Below are 23,434 nucleotides of genomic sequence, written 5' to 3' on the forward strand. Positions count from 1 at the left end.
TAGGAACGCAGTTCCCTCATGTTCTTGGGTGTTGGTGCGTTCATTATAGCATCCACATTCTTAGGAGACTGCAGCCCTCCGGTAGTAATCCTGTGACCGAGGTACGAAACCTCTGACATCCTGAGGGTGCATTTTTTCTTCCATGGCTTGACGTCGTGCTCTCGGAAGCGCTGAATAACAGCCGTCATTGCTCTTCTCTCCTGCCAGAATGACGTCCAAATCCGTGCATACTTTCTGCAAAACATTCCGCACGCTTTGCATTGTACGTTGATATATAGCCGGTGCATACTACACACTAATTGACTGGTGATCACATCAAAATAGTCCTCGACGTATGTTAATGAAGGTCAGCTTTTTTGACTACTCACCTAGGAATACGTGGCTGTAGGCGTCTCTAAGGTCCAATGTGCTGTAAGCGTGGCCTTCGTGCAGCGCTGTAAGAAGGTCGATTGACTACAAGGAGCGGGTACTGCTCTGTCGCACAGACGGCGTTTACAGTTGGCTTGTAATCGCCACGCAATCGAACTGATCCGTCTTTCCTCATTACTGGGACTATCGGCGTCGATCACTCCTAGTGAGCCACAGGGGACAGTGCTCCCGATTATACAAGCCTGTCCAGCTCGTCAGAAATGTTTTCTCTCATCGTGTGGTGCTGCAGACAATGTATCGCTACAAATAATTTTTTTCTGCTTCTCATTGCATACGGAACGGGCCTGCCTTTGTAAAATTTAACATCATCCTCCTTCGCGTGCAGGTGCACGGTAGGAACCTTGAAAAGACCCATTTCAGACCCAAACATCCTCGTACTCAGACAGGATCGCTTGCAAGTTTTGCCATTCTGTATTTTTTCACTTAAGAAATTCTTTTTCCTTAACGCCTGACATACTTAAAACCGCGGTACCTTCACTGTTCATTGCTCGGATAATATCGCGGCTGCACGGTCCGGAGTCGCGAACTACGGTCAGTGACGCCGTGACAGTCGTGCCGAAGTACAAAACTTGAAACGTGTGCTTCCCAGCGGACCAAAGCAGCATGACAGTTTCAAGCTGGATTTTTCAAGTCTGGGCCAGCTTGTGTTGTGTTGGCGGTAGACGTCCCAGGACACCACGCGCACGGGTGGACCGGTGCCAATTTACATCATGATGTCGACTTCGCACTAGCAAAAGCTGCGTCGTACCAGGCTTACGAGTCCTTTGTCGGCCCTTGGATCCGGCTAAAGTGCGTACAACTTCGTGGAAACCTCGGTCTCGGTAATTTCGATTGAGGCGCTGCTCAACGCAAAGTACTGCTGCGGACGGTTTCCTTTAGCACGAGACACGGACGCTAGGTGCCCCTTTTTTGTACAGTAGAAACACATGGCGTGCTGTGTTCGCGGCTTCACTGTGATCGCGGCTTCAACACCGGAGACAGGCTTTAGACGATCCACTCGTCTAGACGACTACTCATTTTTCATGTCAGTCGTCTGTCCTTGGCTAAACTGTGTAGGTCCGGCTCCTGCTCCGTTTACATCGACTTCACAAGCAAGACACTCTGAACTGCGGCCTACGGCACAAGAACGGTGTTTTCTGCCTCCTGCAAGGTCAAGTTCGGGCGGGAATGGAGGGCCTTCTGCACGTCACTGCTGTGAATTCCGCACACTATCCGCTCACATAGCAGACGGTTCAGCATGCTCTCGAAGTTGCACTTATCATGACATCATGACACACGTGGTGTTTCCTTTTCTGGTTATCACTTTCACTTTGCAACACACACACACACGCAGACGCGCGCACACACACGCACACACATACAGACACATGCACATATACATACATACATACATACACACACACACACACACATATATATATATATATATATATACGCACGTACACACACACACATACGCACATATATATATATATATATATATATATATATATATATATATATATATATATATATATATATATAAGAATATGCTGGTATCCCACGTTTGGACGGAATGATATCTTTACTAACGTTTCGGGCGTGGCATGGTGGCAAGCTTAGTAAAACAATCAATAGAATTGTTCTCTTGGTATTGTCATAATCCGTTTTATACTCGTATTTATATCCAATGTAGCGACTAGCCTTCTGAAGTAGTTTTTCATTGCAATGAACTAACGAAATTTGTTTGCTTGTATGCCTGCTTAATGTTCTTCTTCGCCCTGGATGTTCGAGTGTTGCAACCAGTGTGTCGAACCGACAAAAATAACATTTTTGGTTCTGATTCGAGTTCAGCGAGCCCTGATTTAGTTCCGATTCAATTCAGGTCTGGAGAAATAAAAAAAGACTATAGCGGTTGATGAAACATTTCACAACACTTAACCGGTTCACGAACTAAGCTTTATCGTGCTGTATGGCGGCATGCTGCACAATGCTATCGACTTGTTCACATGACGATTACGCAAGAGTTGTCAGGAAGTGGGAAAAAATGAGCTCTCTGGCACATTGGAGACAGGAATCGGTGTTTTCACATAAATAACGGTGAAGTTTAATGTTGTAGAACTACAGCAGCAATACACATGAGAACGATTATCTTAGGCAGTATCGTCGCAAAGCGTGCGGCGCACGGTACGAGACCTCAACCTCCCTGCACTACACCCTTTTCCCGCGTTTTATTTTATTGCCATCCATATCCATGGGCAAAATGGTAGAAATTTACTGCGGTCTTCGAACAGCAAGATTTTCTTATCGAATCGACTACGAATATTCGAGAAAAATGACCGTCGAACATCAAATCGATTATCGCATATTTCCAATTTAAGAAAGAAGTTACTTGAACAGTTTCGTGGATTTTGTTGCTGAACAAAAAGCGTGTTTACATAACTTGATACATGTACACCATGATACTGTATGATCACATCAGGTTAACGATGACACAGAAAGTAAAGAAAAAGGAACAGCACGTCCAAAATGCATGTAGTAAATTTTAGTGCCCGTTGAAAAACCTAAGTCGCAACACTACACTGCCTCGGATCGTATTGAAGGAATCCAAACATGTTGGGATTGTTTAAACAATGAATTGCGTTGCCTAAATCGAGACAGTGAATTCATAGGCTGCCTAAGACTAGAAATACTTACCAACAGCTGGCAGCTATTGAGCATAGGTCACCTCCTCCGCGTGTTTCTTCAGGAACGCTCTCGTATTTGCAACCACTGGGGTGGTGCTGAAACAGAACAATTTGCATGAGTCTGCAAGTGCCGATAAAGAACGCATATCGTACCCCGGGAATGATTCACAGAAATTGAAAAGCGTTGTATGCTCTGCTTGGAGGTGCCAAACGTGCGTTGAACCATATTCAAAAAAAGAAACGAAAACGATCAACAGAAAAAGTCAAAAAGAAGAAGTTCCTGCGCCTTTTACAGCCCTTGTCACCGTGCTTTGACAGGATGACGATATTCATTAGCGATCGCAGTGTTGCTGTTACAAGAAGCCGGGATGATGAACTACTTGGTTTTCCATTTAAAGTATACAGTATTTCTTGCTTTCCGCGTGTCCTGACGTGCGCGTTTTACGGTTATCAAGTAATATTAGCGAGTGGGCCTAACAGCTCAATTTTAGACCTTCAACGGAAAAGTGGATTCTGCGGTGCCCTTGAAAGAATGTTTCAGTTGCGGAACACATCTGGCATGGTCGCGTTCAGATGGGCATGCGTCTCTGCCTAGGTGGCTGCACTCAGTTACCAACACACACTTTTACATACACATCGTACCAGCACCAGCACACATTCTCGCACATAACATTATTATTGAGTCGTAACGATTTGCTCGAGGGGTACGCCTTCTGAAAAAGTAATAATTTCGAACAATCCTTTATCTATTAAGCACCTGTTTGAACCCTACATGCTTGAACTATTTCGTGCCATACCGTTAACCATTATTATTGTTATTTATTTATGGTTCGGGTTCAAGTGTACGCTCTCAGAATATCGGTTCAGGTTCAGCTACGGCTAGAATTCCAGTTTGGGGACGGTTTTCGGTTCGGTTTGGTTCAAAACCCTTGTTGTAAACTGATTTGCTAAACATTAGTACACCTCGTAAAGGAGGAACCGCAACATGACAAAAAACCGTCCAATGCACAACAGATAGTATGCAGTATTAAGGGGCAGGGCAGTCAGGACGAGCTGCAAGAAGGGCCTAACCTAGCTCTCAAGGGCACTTTCAGCAACTGTATTCTGCTCTTATATGATCACGTGTCGTATTATGAAACGACCAATTGGTCAAGAAAACTGGTTATGGGTGCTTTTTTTATTTTGTGAAGGAACCTAGGCTACATATGCGTGATGATTGCTTTATGTACAAAAATAATTTAACTTATTCTATTTGTCTTTATTTTTAGTCGCAAATCATTATTCGTTGCCCTCGGACTAGGTAGTGGCAATGTGACATGGATTCATTGCGACTTCTCTTTCAATTCCAGGATCTCCTTAAGTATTCCGAAGGTTCCGGGGAACAGTACGAGCTACAAGAAGCTGTGAACACTATGCTCGATGTGCTTAAGCATGTAAACGACAGTATGCACCAAGTTTCAATAACTGGCTTCCACGTGAGTATGCACAATATGTTGCATGTACTGTCAAGTGATGATCACAGCATGGGATAACGTAGCAGGTACAAATATATTTATTATGGTCGGTGTGTATATATCAGGAACTGAAGTAACAATAATGTGGTTGGTCACATACAAATAGGTTTACATACAAATAGGTTAGTTACAATATAAATGGAGGCCTGTCTGCTGAGTTAGTTTCTTAAATCAATAGGCAAAAGTTAAATATGATAGCAATACATCCTCTCTCGAAGCTGTTACTTCCCGAGTGTCAGCAATAATCTTAACAGCAGTGAACAGGGCAGTTGAGACTAAGAGAGAAGTACTGAAGCTCCCAACCTTTCGCCACATGTGTAAGTAAAAAACGCAGTATCGTTGCTGATTTGTAACAAAAGTGGTTTTCAGAAGTGGCTGGTTACCAAAGGATTCCGGCGTCGGTTTATCGGTGTAGATGTGTAGAGCTAGGAAAGAAACAGACTCGGCGGAATGACGTCACTGTCTTCTCTCATTGCCTTGGTGATGTGATTGTGGCCACGTCATGGTCACTTGTGACGTAGCAAACAGCAATGTTCTGTGCAGGAATGGCAGCCAATTCTGTCCCTTGCGGACACTACCACGTGTTTCTCAATAATTTGAGCTGAAAAAAACGCAGCGTGATGGGATGACAGTTAATAAGAGCACGATGTTATTTTGACGGCATTAAGAAAGAACAATCTGATGAATCGGCCTTTTGGCGTTAGTCGGAAGATCAAAGAGCGGTAGCCATTTGGAGCGGGGTGTCAGGTTTAACGGTATAACTAGTGGAAGTAAGGGAGACGGGATGATAGCACAAGTTGGTGCGTGAATAGCCAAGTGGTACTTCACAGTAAACTATACGGCTATCGTCACTAAAACAGAAATGGAATTAAAACATAAAAGAGAGTCAAGGTGCTGCAAACGATGAGATGTGCAGGGTAAAAAGTACATTTCGTGTAGAATGTGTGCGCCTGCTCAAGTAACTGAAGACGAGTTAATAGGCAACAACAAGAAAAGTGGCCATTCACTTATGACTACGGGATAAATAGTAGCATTGCACTTATTTTCTTTCCTTAACCCGTGTGCAAAAAAACAACAACAAAAGGGTAAATGTTCTACCAGGAAGTCAATGCATAACCCTGGCGGTGCAACGGTTGCATAACCCACACAGTCACGGTAAACACATTTGTTCCGCAACTTGTATTTGCCACTTCTGTCCCGTGGAGACAAGGGACATACGGTCAGCATTTAGTTGAGGGTAAACTGAACCTTCTGCTTACCCAAAATGGGGCTTCTTTTCAATTAAGGTGTGCAGGGCGTTGTTACAAGCGACCACTTTACTGAAGAAACTGCGGTGTTGAAGGAAGACATTGCAGACATAGACAAAGATGAGCAAATCAATAAAATGTTGACGTCTCGGAGCCCACATGGCAGCCTGGTTCCCAATGAAGCGGTAACAGCTAAGAAGCGAGTCTATACATCGTCGACCACATGTTGGTGGTTCAGAACGCAGGTCCGGTCAAGATTTCCGTCATTCTGGTTCAAAGTTCGTGGAGCTGCGTAGATATTTAGCGACTCGAAATAAAGCCACTTATACACGCTTCTTTCTCTTCCAAGGACACGTGTGCTGTCCTAGCCTCTCTCCTGGCCCGTGGTGTCAGCATTTGCCACAAAGGCTCTGGTAGTCACCCGGTGCTTATTAACGTCGTTGCGATGCTCCTTGAGTCTTCTTTTAAAGTTCGTTTCAAAGTTCACGGCTAGCCAATTATGAAATGAACAGATGGTGGCCATTCAAATTGTCTACGCAATTTCTAGTCGACCACCGAGGTTAACCGCGTGGTTCTGGTGGCGCCACATGCTATGGTCACAATATGCTGCTCAACATTTAATGTTCTGCTGTATCACCTGATAGTGATGTGTACGCCTTGAGTAAACGAGCATCGTAGTGGTTGCATATTTTTATTCGGTACGAAATGGACGTTACAAATGAGATCGATAGAATTCCGATGGTGAATTTCGCGTGCTGTGAATGCACAAAGGCAAAGATGCTTTCCCACACAAATAGTGTCACAATGACAAAGCTACAATCGCAGGATGATTGCATCGGCTGTGGGGATGCGCGACCCTCGCGCCTCCCCTGATGTTTTTCCCGCATAGCGCGTCTCCTGTAGTGCGGCTTCGCCGCACATGCGGCGGTCGGAATGGTACAGGCGCAGTCCGAGAGATGGCGCGAGTGTTGCGCGTCTAACGCCGCGAGGTTACTTGGGCGCCGAAAGGAAGGCGCTTGCTCTCTTGGGTTCGAGGCAGCAGGCCGCACGGACCTGCCGCGCGTGCAGCGCCGCTCTTGCCCGGCCGGTCGGCGCGCGGCGGGGGACGTCTCCCGCGAGCGCGCGGCGACCGATGCATCTGCGAGACCGCCTCGCGTGGCCGCCTTCGAACGCGCCACGATTCGCGTGACTATACACGCGAACGACCAGGCGTTGGGATCCAGCATGGAGCGAACATATTCGCTCGCGAGGACGCGGTGAGTCGGACTTCTAGATTTGTCGCGCGCCCATCGGCATGTTTTGTGGATAGCAACTCGGCTAGCAGACATTGATGTATGAAAGGTGCAATAAATGCCCTTGTGATTGTTTGCACTACTGTGTTGTCGTTCCTTTGTCCCAAGAGTACGGTGTGAGAACCCCATCGCAGACCCCACACGGCAAAGTTAAACTCCTGGCGAAGCTACTTGCTTAGGGCAATTGCATCTGCAACGCGCAGACTTATTTGCTTTATACGAAATACTGTCACTGCATCGCTACAACAAAGTTGCAACTGAACACTGATATTATTAAGTCATAACTTTCTCCCGTCATAGTATCACATACGAAGTGTTTTACTTGTGTCATGTGGAGGGCAACATGTCGCAGGGCCCGAACATCAATGCTTTCAATTTTGTAAATGCACTTTGTTGTTGAATCTAAATGCAGTGTCTTGACTGCATTATGACGACGCTTCTTTTTTATTCGGCGCTTTAGGGGAGCCTCGCTGACTACGGAAAGTTGCTTTTGCAAGGCATGTTCAACGTCTGGATGGAGAAGAAGAAAAAGGAGCGTATGAGGGAACTGCGGTTCAAGCCCAGCCAGCGCTACATCTTCCTCTATGAGCACCTTGTTCTTTTCACCAAGAAGTACGGCCGAGATGACAACCCCAGCTATGCATTCAAGAACGCACTGAAGGTTCGCGTAGAGCTTTTTGTATTCTTTTTCTTGCACGGTGTTCACAGGCTAACCCCCATACAGCGAATCCACATAAAGGGTTCGATATAGACACGCGAAACTTGCTGATTTATACTGATGTAAAGTAACGTGCTCATAACTAACTGAATATCGGATATATGGAACTCGAGGCGTCCGCTGCAAGCGCTATAAAGCCGCTTGCATGACACGAAAGCAGAGCAAAAGGGAATTCTTTTATTATCTTATTTCTCTTTATCCAGCATGCGTGCGAGAATACTTGGAAGCTTGCCAAAAGCGTAATGGAAGCGTATCGAAGCGATATTGTATCAAGTTGTCATTCTTAGTGACGATGAGAAAACATTCAAAGCGCGTGCTGAAGTTGCTGCCTGCTCCACATAGTTTCGTTTTTCAAGAAAGGAATTATTTCATTGCTTTTCTGATCCATTGAAGGCAACAAATCTATGTATAACAAATTCATCACAAAAGTTTGCTTAAGTTCAATATAGGCGAGCTTGGTTATACCGAGTCGCTCGATATATCGAACTATATATATATATATATATACATATTTAGTGCATAAGCATTCTCGCTCTAACCAAGTTCGACTGTATTCCTTATTTGTCTGTGCGTGAAGGATTTAAAGCCTCCCAACTCATTTTGTCGTTCAAGTTCGGCATAATCAAATCTTCGGCGAAGGCTATAAACTGCGTTATTATGGGCCATTTCTTCGAAGGAGGAATTTCGCGAATGCCACTTCCAGCGAGAGATGACTGACTAAGCTGGATGAAATGAATGTCACGAAAAGAGTGGTACAACTCTCAAAAGCATTACTTTCACGACTTATTGACTATGCTGACAGAATACCCTTTGTTCCATTGAGCAGACATACGATGTTACGTCATGAAAAATAAAATGCCGGTGAAAGTGGTTAATCGAGTCTACAGCGTGGAAAATTAGGCGCAGGTAATAAAGAAGCCCACATAGGTGCTTCAGCTGCAACTGTATACGGCGTAATTTAGAAAACTGTGAAGGCGACATAATTTGTTAACTCTTCGAAACTTTGATTCAAACTCTATACGCAATGTTTCGTGGTTCTTGCGCAGACTTGGGCGCATGTTTAAAAAGGTGTATTAAGAAAATCCCGCTTGTACTTACCCGGCTTCCGATGACGTAACACAAGCCAATCATGAACGAGCTGCAGGTGATATTTATTACACTGGGTATTACCGAAGCAGTTCGTCGTTTTCAGCTTTTTTGTGCTTTATTACATCGGCTCAGCTAGCAAACTCCGCAGAATTTATGTAGAAGAGGAGATGCCTGCACGGGAAATATTGGACGCATGGCTCGTTGCTAGAGGGAAACTTCTCCTTATTGCATGTAGGAAGTTGTCGCCAGGAGTCAACTGTATTTTCTGGACCCCAAGGAAGACGTCAGCTAAAAGATTAATTCGTCCTAGCGCGTACGCATCAAGCATCACGTGCGCGTCTCTGACGCCGAGGCTTATTATGCCGCTAGCAATTTACGTGCCGCTGGGGAGTGCAGGGAAATTCACAGTGCGGACTGTACACCACAGGAGAGCGTACTCAAAAGTCGCCTTGCTGAGTTTCGTATGAAACTATCGATGAACGTACTACTTGTGATGACTGGTAGTGCAACTTGTTTATCCTTGCAGATTCGGGAAGCGTCACAGCTAGAAAGATGGTACAAGTAGGCTTCGTAAGAAATGAAACTAAATACGACTGTGTTGAATTTCTCCATGTTCAACAGTGATACGACGGTATAAACTGCGTGTTATTGATTCGTGGCTTACGGCAGTTCATGGCAGCGCCGATGAATTTGCCAACCGTCTTCTCTTTTTCACCATTCTATAACTAAATTGGAACATTGCACCATAAAACAAATGAGTTCAATGGAAGCGCACAAGGTAGAATAAAGTTCATGAAAGGGAAAAAACTGTTATCCACCGGAATTTAGCCTGTAGCTACAAAGGAAACCCATACCGGTTTCCCAGAACGAAAGTTTCGCAATTAAAGTAAAATTCTTCCTGATCCAGGGTTTGAACGCGGTGCCAACGCGTTTCCGTAATGGTTGTTGACTTTACCATCTGAGCTAACCAGGAGCCTAGCAGATGGCAGAGCGCGACCGAATATATTGACAACTGGTAGCACAAGGAATGTGGCAAATCACTTCTGCGGAATCCCGCAAGGTGGACGGAGGTTCATGAAAAAGAAAATTAAAAATTGTCGTTTGCCCTATTCTAGCAAAATCTACAAAAACAAGCCCTCTACAGAGGGGTTTCTGTGTAGTTTCTGCTACAACATGGTGCATGAAAATTTTTCATATAAGGGTCTGCGCCATTGAGTAAAGGAGCATTAGTGATTTGATATACAACATGCTTCCGAAATGGATATTCCTTTTAATATTCATTTATTTATCGTAAATTGTACTGTTATTCCATTAACCAGAAATTGAAGTGAGGAAAAAAAAGCACGCTTAACATCGTGAGTGGCACCAAAAGTGCCATGAGATCGGTAGCCAATTTTCTTGACACCTCGCAGCAGTACACTTATGACTAATATTCTCTACATTGAGCACGTACGCTAGAAACGTTTACGCTCTCAGTCTGGGAAGGGAACGCTTCACTGATGCTTTCACTGAGTTTCGAGCATCGAGGCAGCTTTCGATAAGCAAGTTAAGAATGTTTCACTGACAAAGAATTGAAGTCTGGATATCTTTTTCTTGTTAGGATCGTCCAACTGGGCTGACTTAGGCGAGTGTTTAGCCAGGCATCAAACTGTTAGTACTATTCGAGAATTTTCATGTATACAGCATACTGTTGCGCTTAACTTTGTCCTCTTTCCTTAGACATCGCAGATAGGCTTGACGGAGAACTTCAAGGGTTCCAGGGGAGACAAGAGAAAGTTCGAAGTGTGGCTGCATGGGAGGACACAGGTGTTCATAATTCAGGTACAATGTTTTGATGAAATGAACTTGAGTTTTAGTTTTCGGCAGTCTTCAGAAATACTTCGCTAGATAAGCATTGACATGGCGTCGTATTGATAACTTATTAACCCTCTTTATTCACGAATGCATTTGACATGCAAGGCATGCGATATGAAAACTTAGTTGTTCGTAACACTATTTATATTTTCCTCAAAATGTGCTGCCGTTTGCGTTTATTGATGTATTAGCGAAAAGGCTGCTACAGTGATTTGGGCGTGGCACTTTCGTGACTCATACATAGTCATTTCTCATCTCACGAGAAGGCTGTCGAAGTGTTGGCTGAGTTTGGTCAAGATAACCGACGCTGTATTGCTCGTTTTTTGCACATTTTCTTATTTTCGAAATTTCAGGCGCCCTCGACCGAGTGCAAGGATTTGTGGGTGAAGAATATCAAGCAAGTTTTGTTGCAGCAGTTCGAACTCTTGAAAGGTGAGTGACCGTCCGAGTTGAGGGTCCGAGCCATTCGCTGACTCGTATTCTTGTTTATCAACGCAGATGAGAGCAAGCGCCAGCACTACGAGAAGTACGAGCAGCTGAATGGGGTTAAGCCACAGTCTCCGAGGTAAATACGTAAACCTGCACTGTACCTTCGCTTGACGGCTCTACGGCCACAAACCTAACCGCTTTTTTTTTTGTTTTACGTATGCAATGTTCTTCAGAAGCATACTGTTCACTGAAGTGGCTCTCAGGTACTCAGTAAAAATCACAATAAGCTTTGTTACCAAAATGTAAGTTCCACAGCTGGAAATTCAAGTCACAGCGTAAGCACTGTGCTAGAAGGGGAGGGGGGGGGGCGATGGCAGGCAGACATGCTCACTGGGCCACAAAAAAAATTGTTGGAGAGCCGCGCCATACACGGGTACTTTTGGTTACAAAAGTGGCCAACAATGACCGTTTCCGGAATGATATGGTCGAGATGGACGTAAAATCTCTGGTTAAAATGAAATCGCCACGGAACGGTGTGCATTAGATCACACCGCCGCCTTGATCTGGCATTTATCCGCGAGGCACGCGTATAATAACCCCGAGAAGCGCTGCACACACTCGCGAGTCGTAATTTAACCACCTCTGCATTATGTAGGTCCCCAAAGACAACAACGTTCTCAATGACAGTGCGACAATGCCGTGAAATGTCGTAGCACTTGAACGTATAAGGGGTTGCAGCAAGTACGGACGCGCGAGCAAAAAAGAAGAAACGGACAAGACAAAGCTGGACTTACAAATGAAGTTTATTGGGAAAACATTCCGCAAATCTTCACCACGTATGCGCATGCAACCAAGAACAATAACAAGGTTTATAGTAAAAAATCAACAAAAGATATACACGTACCCAAAAGTCTAGTCACACCCCTTCCCGACAAGTGCACCAACACTTGGATTAACATGACAAATTTAAACATTGAAGTTCTTTATCGTTGAAGTGGACCGAAGGTTCACTCACACATGTATGCGCGCCCAACGTAGCACTTGTAAGTTGTCACTGCAACTGCCACTGCTACCCCGCGCACTGGTGGTTGATGGCACCCGTCTTCTCTGCGCGTCGCAGCGGCCGAGCGCGGCACACCATCAGCGGCATGAGCTGGGAGAGCCGGCGCGTGGCGGACAACAACAACCACAGCCGCAGCGAGTGCCAGCGGGTGAGCCGCGTGCTGGGCCGCCGGGCGACCTTCCCGGCCCTGCGCAGTTACGGCGCCAACGGCGAGCTGTCCGACCACGAGGACGGCTGGTCCACCGACGACCTCTCGCAGAGCGAGGACGACGACGACGACGGGGACATCTTCGTCAACACTGAGGTAACGCCGGTCGCAACCCAGTTACCAGAGGGCGATGTGTAGCGGCCTCTAAATGGGTTCCACAACGTTGCATTGCCGACGAGGGCGTGTAAGAAGCCTTGCTGTGTTCTACACTAACATGGTCCCGGAGCGGAAGCCATAGCCGGTGTCAACCAATCGTGTGCATGGTCATGCGAGTGTATACGTGTACCCTTGTGAACCATCTCTGGCCAACTGTGTTAGAACATTGCTCACGGGTACTCAGAAATCAAGAGCACGTCTCTTAGCTTTCACTGAGGTGCCATATATGGTCGCGAAAAACGCACTAACATCCAAAGTCGGTGGTAGCGGGAGGAAGAGTAGCACGCGAACGTTTTTGGTAGAACTGGAAAAGGGAGCACACAAACGAAAAATGGGGCAGGCAATCTCCCCCCTGCCCGTCGTTGCACCATCGGGCGCTGTGTTGCAGATGGCCAAGTGGTTGAGAGAGAGAGAGAAAGTGAGAGAGGCGAAGAAAAGACAGGGAAGTTCACTATAGATTAACTCCGGTTGGCTACCATGTACCGGGGGATGGGCAAAGGGAAGCGGCTGAGCATTCACCGCGTATGTGTGAGGTAGATACAGGGTTCAAATACGGGTGCCACCGGAGCCGCAATGTTCTTTCTAATGAGTAGAGGTGTCCCTCAGTCTGGTTAAACAAAATAAATACAGAAGGAAAGTCCGATAATTCAAGCGTTTCATTGTACATGCGCAACTGCCACGTATTGTCATTAAAATTGGTTGTGTGTTTTCCTCGAATTTCTGTACCTACCAAGATTGTGAACGAAGCACGTGCGCATTTACCTTTCCTTTCTACGACATGAAACGCTTATCACATCTGCTTAGTGTGCCTGTTTATTTGCGTCTCACCACGCAAACTGTCACGTAGGTTAGGGTGCATTATTCGACAGCCTAACTCAATGCGTGTCTCTGTCTGTTCTCATTGCTGCGGAGCATATTGAGAAAATGCGATATTAGTTGAGTTGCCCTGCGTGGCGTTTTCTCGCAGTATATCTCCGTTTGTATTTCTTTTTCAATTCGGAGTTTTTGCCACAATGCAAATTAAGGCAATAAAGAAAAGAGTTCAGCTCTGCATAGCGCAATATTGTTAGCGGTAATCAGACCTCGCCATCTTATAACTTCTTGGTCACACAAGAGGCCGTTAATAGCTTTCTTGTACATCCGGCGTCTATCTGGCCTTACCATCTCCATCCCGATGGCATGCATGCCAGAGCACAGCAAATCAGGTATCGAACATCTGCCGTAGTTTCGGGGGAGCAAGGCGCTTCATACAAGTTTATAATGTGAAGCATTCTTCTTTGAATGCAGGCGCTTATTTGAGGGTGCGCAGGGTATCTCGCCCCCGTTTTGGTGGGCTGATCCCAGTGATAGTCTATCTAGAATTCACAGATGCGACAGGGTATGTGCACTGGAAATGGGCCCCTGTGCCCACTGCGTGTGTGCCACTGGGTTTTAGTGCGCTCTGAATCTCGTATCTATCCATTAGAAACATACTGCCCTACTTATAATAAATGTCAACACTACAACGTATAATCTCTGCATAACTGTTCGCTACGCAACAATTACGTTATTCAAACAACCATTAACGACAAATCACGAATGCTTCGCATTGCGTGGACGTCAACTACACTTGTCTGCCAAATGTTTTGCTCTCGCCAGGAAAAAATGCCATCCACCCGATAGCAGCCTATACGGCTACTCTCGGCTATCTGCTATCCGTATCCAGGCTCAAATATCCTTGTCATTCTCTGCACCGTGCAGGTCGGTGGAAGCTACGTGGCACTGGGAGACTACGAAGCTGTGGACGTGGGCGAGGCGTCACTGGTCGAGGGCCAGCCCGTGCAGGTGCTGCGCGTGGGCTGCGCCGGCTGGTGGTACGTGCGCTGCCTGGGAGGCGGCGGCCGCGAAGGCTGGGTGCCCGCCGCCTATTTGGGACCCAGCGGCCGGGTGCACCACACTGCCCGTTCGTCGCCCTCCGTCAGCAGTCAAGGTGAGTAGCGCGGTGAAAGCGTGCCGCGGGTGTCAGTTTTTTTTTCGTTTTTTTTTCTGCAAGGACGTCCTTGCGAAGGTAGTCGGAGCGCTCATCTGCGTACTAAAGACTCGCTTGTAGACGCCATTTTGAGTTTTCGCTGGATCGCTAAGCCTGAGTATGGTCACCACCTCCGTTTCAGCGACTCATCTATAGGGTATTACTGTTTGGTTTAACTCGGAAAGCTAGTCATCATGTCAATCAATGTCAGCCAGGAAAGAGTGGCGTGCAATACTTACGGGACCTTGGTACTGACAGAAGCAGCAGCGTGCTGTGCTATGTGCTCTCTCTTCTCCATCTTTCATCGCCCCCATCCCTCTCCCAGGTGTAGGATAGCAAACCGGTTAAGCTAAACTGCTTAACCTCCCCGCCTTTCCTTCTCCAATTTTTCCTTCCTTCCTTCCTTCCTTGAGTACTTAACCAGATTGTTAAATTTGCGAATCGCACACAGAATGATGTTTTCGACGCAAGCTTCATCCTATAGCAACAAACTTTTATTTACTATCAGGCTTGTGGAAGTTACAATTGCATTAAGATACACTACGTCAGTTCTTTATCGCAGGTTTCATGCCCATGGAAAGGTTTTTATTCTTGCCGCTGGAAGCCTGTTGGCGGTGTTAAACTTCGTAGTACAGGTCTTGCCAGCACGTTGGCAACCTTGCGATGCTTCACGCCTTTGATTTATGTATCTCCCTCCCTTTGTTTCGCTTTTCAGATTCGGGCACTGGAGGCCTTCACCATGCCATCAGCCGCATCAGCATGGCCAGCAACCTGAGCAGTACTAGTCTCGATGGGGGCATGTGAATTGACTGACACCATGCGCTGTAAATAATGTACAGGGAGAGAACGCAGAGCTGCAGCTGCTATTGAGAACTTATTGTGACTTTGCCCACATACAAAAGGGTTCTTTTGCCGTCGCTTTTGGGCGCCACCGCATTCCAAAGAAATTCACAGCATTGTTCACACCGTCTCTTTTAGCATTTGCGGAAGCTTCAACCATTCGCTCCGAGAGTTTGGCAGCAATGTGCCCTCGCTTACGAAAATATTATGTACAAAGTGCGTGAAAAGACATGTACAGTGAGAAAGAGAGAGGAAGTTACAGGAGGAATCTTACGTTGTGTTTGTTTCTTCTTTTCTTTTCTCGTTTATGTTGTGATGCGGCAACTATATTTAGTAACGATACCAAATAGTAGATATCAGGTAACTGCTTTGCGATTTTGCCCGATTGTATACCTCAGTCGTACTTTCTTGTGATTATACGCGACGCTGTGCGGTGTGCACAGCAAACGCACGCAAGTTCTCTTGTACTCCAGAGCTTTTTGTAGCGTAGCTACCTGAACACGTGCTTCAGTTTTCGTGTAAACCATCTTTTCAGCTTCGAGGCTGCGAATGGTCACAAAACAAAGTAAATACACTACTGACTGGAACTTCCCCTGAACATCTGAAGCCGAATTAGGTGACTGGCGGTTTTTATTTTCCTGTCAGAACGTTCGCAATCTTTGCTTGCCTTTGGCACATTTGGCCTTCGTGTCCTTGCAGTATCTTCTGTCATGTTCCTTAACCCCTACGACCGAATATACGTGCAGTCTGACCGTAGGACCCTGGACCCTGGGTAATATCGAAGATCTATCGCGAAGGTATACGTGTCATGCAGCATTTCACCAAAGATATACAAGTAAGCTTCAACTCGGAGCTTGCACTAGAGTAGACGCTTTTCCGCATTATCTTTCGAGATAATTACCGATCGCGATTGTTTCACCGTGTGATAGTGATAACCGTCATGGTGGCTTCATCAGAATGTCTTCTTTTGCGGCAAGGATTGTGCACTCTCGTTAAGGGAACTAGGCGATCCTAACTGTGTGATGTCATGATACCTCAAATAAGTTTACTGCTTCGTGCATTTAATTCGTGGCATGGCGACACGTGTACTTGACCAAAATGACGTGCCCTTCATCACTGTACATATATACTCACGCGAGAAAAAGTTTGGTGTTCTTCTTTTTATGAGTTACGTTTCGTCCGTGCTCGTAGATCAGAATGCCAGTGGAATTTGTGAGTGTGTGGTCGCGTGATGTCCCTAAGGTTTCTGCTGTTTCCCGGTGTTGCTTTGGATCTTAGATAAGCGTTTGGTGTAAGTGTACGCTGAACAGTCGTCGCACGGTGCCCGAGTTGTTCACTGGCACCTGCAATGCTTGGCTTTGTTCTCCCCACTAACGTGACTCACTGTGTATTTGATAGCGTTTTTTCATACTCTTTCGTACTTTATTACACGACGTACAGACCGTTAATTTTAGGACAAGCTTTACCGTGCGATTCCTACGACAACGGCTTGGCGTTTTTTCAACTCGTTCTTGTTTTTCGCCTCGCTGACGCGTATGTACATACTGCGGAGAACGATATCTGCCAGCGTCGCGGGATTCTACAAGCCTGCCTTGTATAACAACTTTTCTCGGCGCCTGGAGCAGACTTTCCTTGTAGAACCAACAACAATAAGCATATGCCGTCTACCAAAGATTTATTGCATTGCAGAGCTTTGCAAATGAGTTCAAAGTACTCTGTAACCAAGGGCAACGAAAGTGTAACTATGCTGAAATCTATAGCTTCCTGATGCGAGAGAGCGGAGCCTCGTCGCGTCTTTGTCGTCTTTTTTTTTCTCTTTTTTTTTTCCGGCACACTGTGGCGCCACGCAAGAAACTTAGTCGTTCCAAAGTTGCGTTCCACCGCTCAACTGCTCTTGCAGCCCTTTGTTGCTGTTGCAGCCACTACCAAGACTGCATCGCAGAAAAAAAAAAAGTTCAATGCCGAACGCCGTGCTACAGGAATGTGTGCCTTCAACTTTGACTGACAAGCTGAATGACTGGGGCCGTGACATAGAGAGAGAGAGTGAGAGAGAGAGAGAAAAGTAGATAGAAGTGGTATTTCCTTTTTCTTAAGGTACATCGACATCATGCCCAACGGAAGTGGAATTGCGAGATGATACGAAACGGGGAATGCTCTTTTTTTTTCTGCACATGTTCGGGTGGAAGCGGTAGGCTTTAATTTTTTGAAGCTGGTGAGACGTTCTCCTCACTGTGCTGCCAAAGCCTTAACCGAGTTTCTTTCACGAAAGAGTGCGCTTGCAAACGCGCTATCGCCGTTTGAAACGCACCAGCTTTTCTATTTCTTTCTTTCTTTCTTTCTTTCTTCCACGCCACACGTCTTCCACAGATCGGGCTTGCGCCATATGGCATCGCAGGCATGGGCCGCGGCCTTGGACAAAATGCCCTCACGGCACTGCAAAATTTCTTATCCCTTCGCTGTACAACAGAGGACGCAAAAGAAAGGAGGGATTGCCGGCGCTGACTGTTCTGTGTGGCGTACGTTGTATGACATGGAAGGCCCGTCAATCGACGTTAGCGTCGTGTCTTTGGAAAGCGCCAGGACTACCTAATGTGGTGATAATCGCGTCTCTTAGGCTTCGTATAACTGCTTTTCAGATTTCAGCTATATTTGCTGCAAGCAATATTGCCGTTCGTATTGGCAAATGTGGCTCCTCAATCGTGAAAACCCATAAAAATGTCTAATGTGCAACACTACTCTCATGGCCAGTAGTCTCGCATGTCGTATTATAATTTCGCATGTAATGTATGAAATATCACCATTTGAGAGCGTTGAATATGGCCGTCATAGCGCATATGCGGGTTTTAGTAAGAGATATGGAGACGAACGCAATATCTTGCAAATGATAGTCCACATGGTCTTATGGTGCTTGAAGGGCATGCTGTGGAAATAAATTCTTTCATATGGAGCTTACGGGCTAGCAGAAAGCAAAAAAATCAAAACAAGAACAAACAAAGAAACAACAAAAAAAGACAAAGCAGTAATGCGAAGCTTCAGCAGTGGACGCTGCATGGTGAAGCATATCTGAGCTCGTTGCTTCGTATAAAGCGAAACGGAGCCGCAAACAAGCGTTACGAATGACTGGTGTTGCTTTAAATGGTCTACGAGTGGACACGCCGTGTAGTCAGTGCAAGTGGAAACCGAGAACGTGGACAAGATGTCGAGGCAGAAAGTGTCTGTTAATTTCCCTCTCCATAACCCTTAGCCCTCTGACATTTGTCTCACACACCCTATAACCAACTGAGAAGCTATAGCTTAGCTATGGCTCCGACTGCAACTCTGTTGAGTATTTTTGACAGTATACGGCATTATTGAGCAGCGTCCAAGACACTGTTTCTCTAACATTGCTAAAAGAAACTTACTGCAATCTACACTAGTAAGATAACTAATAATAATAATAATATAATAATAAAAACTAGTGCACTCAAAATTGCGAGTGCACACTTAAGACTACCATTTGATTTGAAACCAAAGTTTATATAGTTATAACCATGGACAACTTTTAATCATCGGTGTTGTGCAATATCTTGATCAAGTTCGAGTGACCGAAAAGTTCGTTCGGAAGACCGAAAGTGAGACCACATTTGAATTAGTGGCCGTAACCGACTATTCGACGTTCCCTTTGTCGATTGACTAAATCAATGCATGCGTCGACACAGGCAAAATTTTTTTACCTTCAGCAGCAGAACCGGTGGAATTTACTATGCTAGTCACGTGCTTTTCATAGCCTTCTCTAGTGGATAAACTTTACATCCCGTAAACCCCATATCTGCTGTCACTACACCTCTCGGCTGAGTAATAAGTAGGTTCCTATATGAGATGGTTTTATTTGACATCGAAGTTACTGGCCCTACGGATTTTTTCTTCTTACTGAGGTTGGCGTATGTACCTGCCTACTTGACGTGCGCTACACTTCGGTAAATGTTTGATGCTGAGAACCAGAAAAGTGTCGGATGAATGGCAGCTAAGTTCAGTCAAATCCAACGAGATAATACATTGGCCTCGCGCGCATGCCCATACGTGACGAGTTCGATGGAAGAAATGCATTTCACGGCTCTGCCGCGGCACTGACGTTGGTGCACTGTGGATGAGCTCGTGCCCTTGCCACGCCCTTGTTTTGCTTTCCTTCACATGTCAGCTCTTAGATTGTGTACGTGTTGTCTACGTGTTATCTGGAAACGACGCGGTTCGTGCACGCTTTCAGTGCAGAGTGGAAACACTTCCTGTTTAAGTGCACGCTTATCCTGCCTCGCCTGTGTGCAATGCACAGTGTTTGCGCCGCTGTACTTACAATAATGTGAGAGAGAGAAAAAAAAGTGAGACACGCTGTAAATAGCAGTGTACTTGTGTCGGATTGAAAGTCACGCGTTGTTCTGTGTCTGCCAAAGAAAGAAAAGAAAATGTCTGTATATGAACATTGCACTTGTGTATATTTCTGTTCGTCATGAAATTTAAGAAAAGGCTTGTGCATTTTCAACGTCTGATGCCATTAAAAGTAAGTTTGGTTCCAAAATGTATCTTTTGTGGGTTTTATCTGACGCACATACACGCGCGTGCACACGATTTAAGACGTAAACACGAGTGCTGTTTGAAAATTTATTTGAACTACTGCAGGATTATGGATCGACTACCCACGTCACTTGTACAACGTGTCTATCTGTAGTCCCTGAAATCTGATTACGACGAAGGCGCCACATAAAACCACGGACGAACGAAGATGACATGGGACAACCCCGTAGGAGCTCCTTCTTCCGTTGTTTTATTTGGCGCCTTTGTCGTAATCATGTATAATCAACTCGCCCATCAGCACACGCTCACTGAAATCTGCATTATGTTCGGTGGTTGTCGTGCACCAGTGCACACACCTTACTATTCTATACTAAGCCAGTTACGAGAACCCGGCAAGCTTAAAGGTCCTTCCTGAAAGCCGATACAACGGAATTGCAACGTCTCATGTCTTCGGAAGTCAGCACGAAAGTGACATCCTTCGTGTCACGCATTTATTCTAGGTTATTACACTCAGTATCCCAGAGGAACTCGAGCCGGAACCGAAACACCTCTTTTATATATCCTATGTCCTCGCAGGAATAAAGTGCCACTGTACTTGTGTGTGGGGCCGTTTTACGCTTCAGCACACCTATTAGTACTCGAGGTACTTTATCAAATTGAAGACACTTGGAGCGGTGCGGTCGGGATACGTGGTGCGACGTCATTGCTCTCCGATCAGCGCGCTCGCTTCGGCGGATTTCAAGAAGCTACCATGTACATGGCGTCGGAGTTGGCATCTATCAGAGCTAAGACGCTGCGGTTGCCGTCGCGTCGCCTCGGTGCAGTGTATGGCACACGAAACCGACGCATACGGCATCTCAACAAATCTATTCTGTTGCGGCGGGCGCCTCAAATGGCACGCCGTCCCAACCGAAACTCCCCACAGAGGAAGACTGCATGGATTTTTCTGAAGCCTTAACATTACCCAGCTCCGCTGGTCTTTGGTATTTGCGGTAGCAGAGCCACGCATAATATTTATGTAGCACGTATTGAGCAATAGAAAAATGTATCTAGAGTTTCTCCTCTTGCTCTGCAATTTCCTCGTTGACACTTTTCATCTAAATAAAACATTGGAGAAGTTGAATAATTAAGACTAATTATGTAATTAGGCGGGATGCAAAATATAGTCTGAGCATCTGAAAGCGTCGAAAAACAACATTACCTTGGTTCTGTCCAACTACGTGGGATATGCATATATTTAAATCTTGATGCATGATAGTTGCGACGCCCTGCAGATGAGCGCAAAAATGCAGAGGCAATGTGTTGCTGACGCTATGGTGAAAGATTAGTTTCTGGAATCGTCAAAACCACGACCTAATAACGAGGCACGCCGTGGCCGGAGATGGCGGATTAATTCTGACCACGTGGGGTTCTTTAACGTGCACCTTAGTCTAAGTACACCAGCTTTATTGCATCGAAATGCGGCCGTCCTGGCCGGAACCGAACACTGGAGCTCAGCGGCTTGGTGCCATAGCCACTAAGCTACCACCGTTAGTGATGAAGTGAATGGTATATGCAGTTATCGGCTTTGAGCCGTGAAAAGATAACGCAAAGAAGAAAAAAAAGTTGCAGTTACACCGCACAGGCGAATTAACGATTTGGAAAGCGAATTAGTAGATAGCTATATGAAGTAAGGATAGTACTTTTATCAACCATATAAACTTGGAAACATTCGCTTACTAACTGAACTAAGAAGCGCGGTGTCAGCGTGCACAGACAAACATGAACACATCCCACTCGATGACCGCGGACAGTCGCTGTCAAAACGCTGGCGTGGGCAGGCGCAACAGCAGCAGTGAGCGAAGTGAGCTTCGGGATGTGCATCGCTTCAACCCAAACTGAGTGGCGAAAACACAGCAGGCACAAATGTATGAATCGTTTACAGATCTCTTTCAAAAATTGGAGGACGCTTAAGCTCCGCCTTTAAGAGCGGAACGCGATAGCGTTATCGCACGCCGTTTGCACCGCCCACTCATTCGCTCGGCATGCTCTTGAGTCACACAAAGACGAAACGTGCGCCTGAGCAAGCGGAACGAACCAAAGAACTCGGTGTCTCGGACGGAGAAACGATCTACGCGAGCCGAACGTCGTGATCGGCACGGACAGGCGGGCGGCGACGCGCCATGAAGGCGGACGCGATCATGGGGCTGACGCCTGGATGGGATCGTCCTCTATCTCGCTTGGGAGCACCACGCAGACGCATGACCCCTCGCCAGCAGCCCGGGACACATTTCAGGGGACGCTTTCCCACCAGACGCGCTACGGCGCCGCGATCACGTAAGAGGCGTCCCGCATCGGACGCTGCACCTAGGAATCGAAATGTGAGCGGAAAGAGGAGCCGCGTCGCACGTGCGAGTGGCGCGCCAGCTGTCGGGGCAGCGCCGTACATCGTGGGGAGGGGATCTTTTGTGTTTGCCGCAAGATGGCTCTGCGTGCGCGCCAAGCGCAGAAGAAATGTAGCGGAAACGTACTTCGCTACGCGTTTAACTACGACTTCTGTAATTTACATGCTCATAATTACCGATATAAACCACAGTATAACTTTCTACGGTACGTTTCTAAGGTAACACCGCATTCACTAGAGGCGCTTTTGTCCTGCTTTGAAGCATCGAACTCAGTCTCTCGAAATGATGTAATATTACTTGTCTGCACCAAGTGACCTCCTTCGTACGTGTTTGAGTGGTGTTGTAATGAAGGCAATAAAGAAAAAACTCATGGCTGAGTGGTAGAGTCTCCATCTAGCACTCCTGAGACCCTGGTTAGATTTCCACACAGCCCATCTTGCAAGTTGTTCTTATTTATGAATGGCCTTCCGCTATTTTACGCTCATGGCCAACGCTGCCGACGCCGACGACACCGGCTTTTCTGCGGCAAGAGCTTCTTAACGCTGTCGCATTAAAATACGGTGCACGCGCCGCGCAAAGTACGCGCGGCGCGTGCTTTGCTGGCGGAGTAGAAGCCGCTCCTCCCCTACCCCGCCAGCTTCCTCCCCGCTTTCCTCCCGTTCGCGCGCGAGGTTAAGCTGCGATCTTCAGTTCCCCTTGTGCCCGGTCCCCATATACGCACTTGTTGCGGGAGCACAACGCTGGAGTAGTATGCCGATGCGCACGGTACTTCGTGCGCTGTTGCATGGCATGTTCTAGAACGCCTAGTAGATTCCGGTGCCTCGCGAAATGGTGATTGCATCTATTTGATAGGCGAGTCTTCAGTTGAGATTGGCACACATCGAGCCGTTGAACATTGGCGTTGAACGTTCGTCCTGATTGAATTCTCTATTAGGACGAGCAGGAGAGCCGAATGTAGATTCCTATACACTGCTGCGTTCGTGCACACA

General features: G+C 46.4%; 1 protein-coding gene across 1 annotated transcript in view; it reads left to right on the top strand.

Annotated features, from left to right (window-relative positions):
• LOC135913748 (guanine nucleotide exchange factor DBS-like) overlaps positions 1-20,041 on the top strand; it is a 286,399-nt gene extending 266,358 nt beyond the window's left edge. The window contains exons 18-25 of the mRNA XM_065446389.2: positions 4,445-4,570; positions 7,609-7,809; positions 10,675-10,776; positions 11,163-11,241; positions 11,308-11,374; positions 12,359-12,605; positions 14,406-14,634; positions 15,389-20,041. Coding sequence (XP_065302461.1) covers positions 4,445-4,570; positions 7,609-7,809; positions 10,675-10,776; positions 11,163-11,241; positions 11,308-11,374; positions 12,359-12,605; positions 14,406-14,634; positions 15,389-15,477 — 1,140 coding nt within the window. The 3' untranslated portion in view covers positions 15,478-20,041. The remainder of the gene's footprint in view (positions 1-4,444; positions 4,571-7,608; positions 7,810-10,674; positions 10,777-11,162; positions 11,242-11,307; positions 11,375-12,358; positions 12,606-14,405; positions 14,635-15,388) is intronic.
• The last annotated feature ends 3,393 nt before the right edge of the window (positions 20,042-23,434 follow it).

Source organism: Dermacentor albipictus, chromosome 1 (assembly GCF_038994185.2).
Source record: "Dermacentor albipictus isolate Rhodes 1998 colony chromosome 1, USDA_Dalb.pri_finalv2, whole genome shotgun sequence".
NCBI lineage: Eukaryota > Metazoa > Arthropoda > Arachnida > Ixodida > Ixodidae > Dermacentor > Dermacentor albipictus.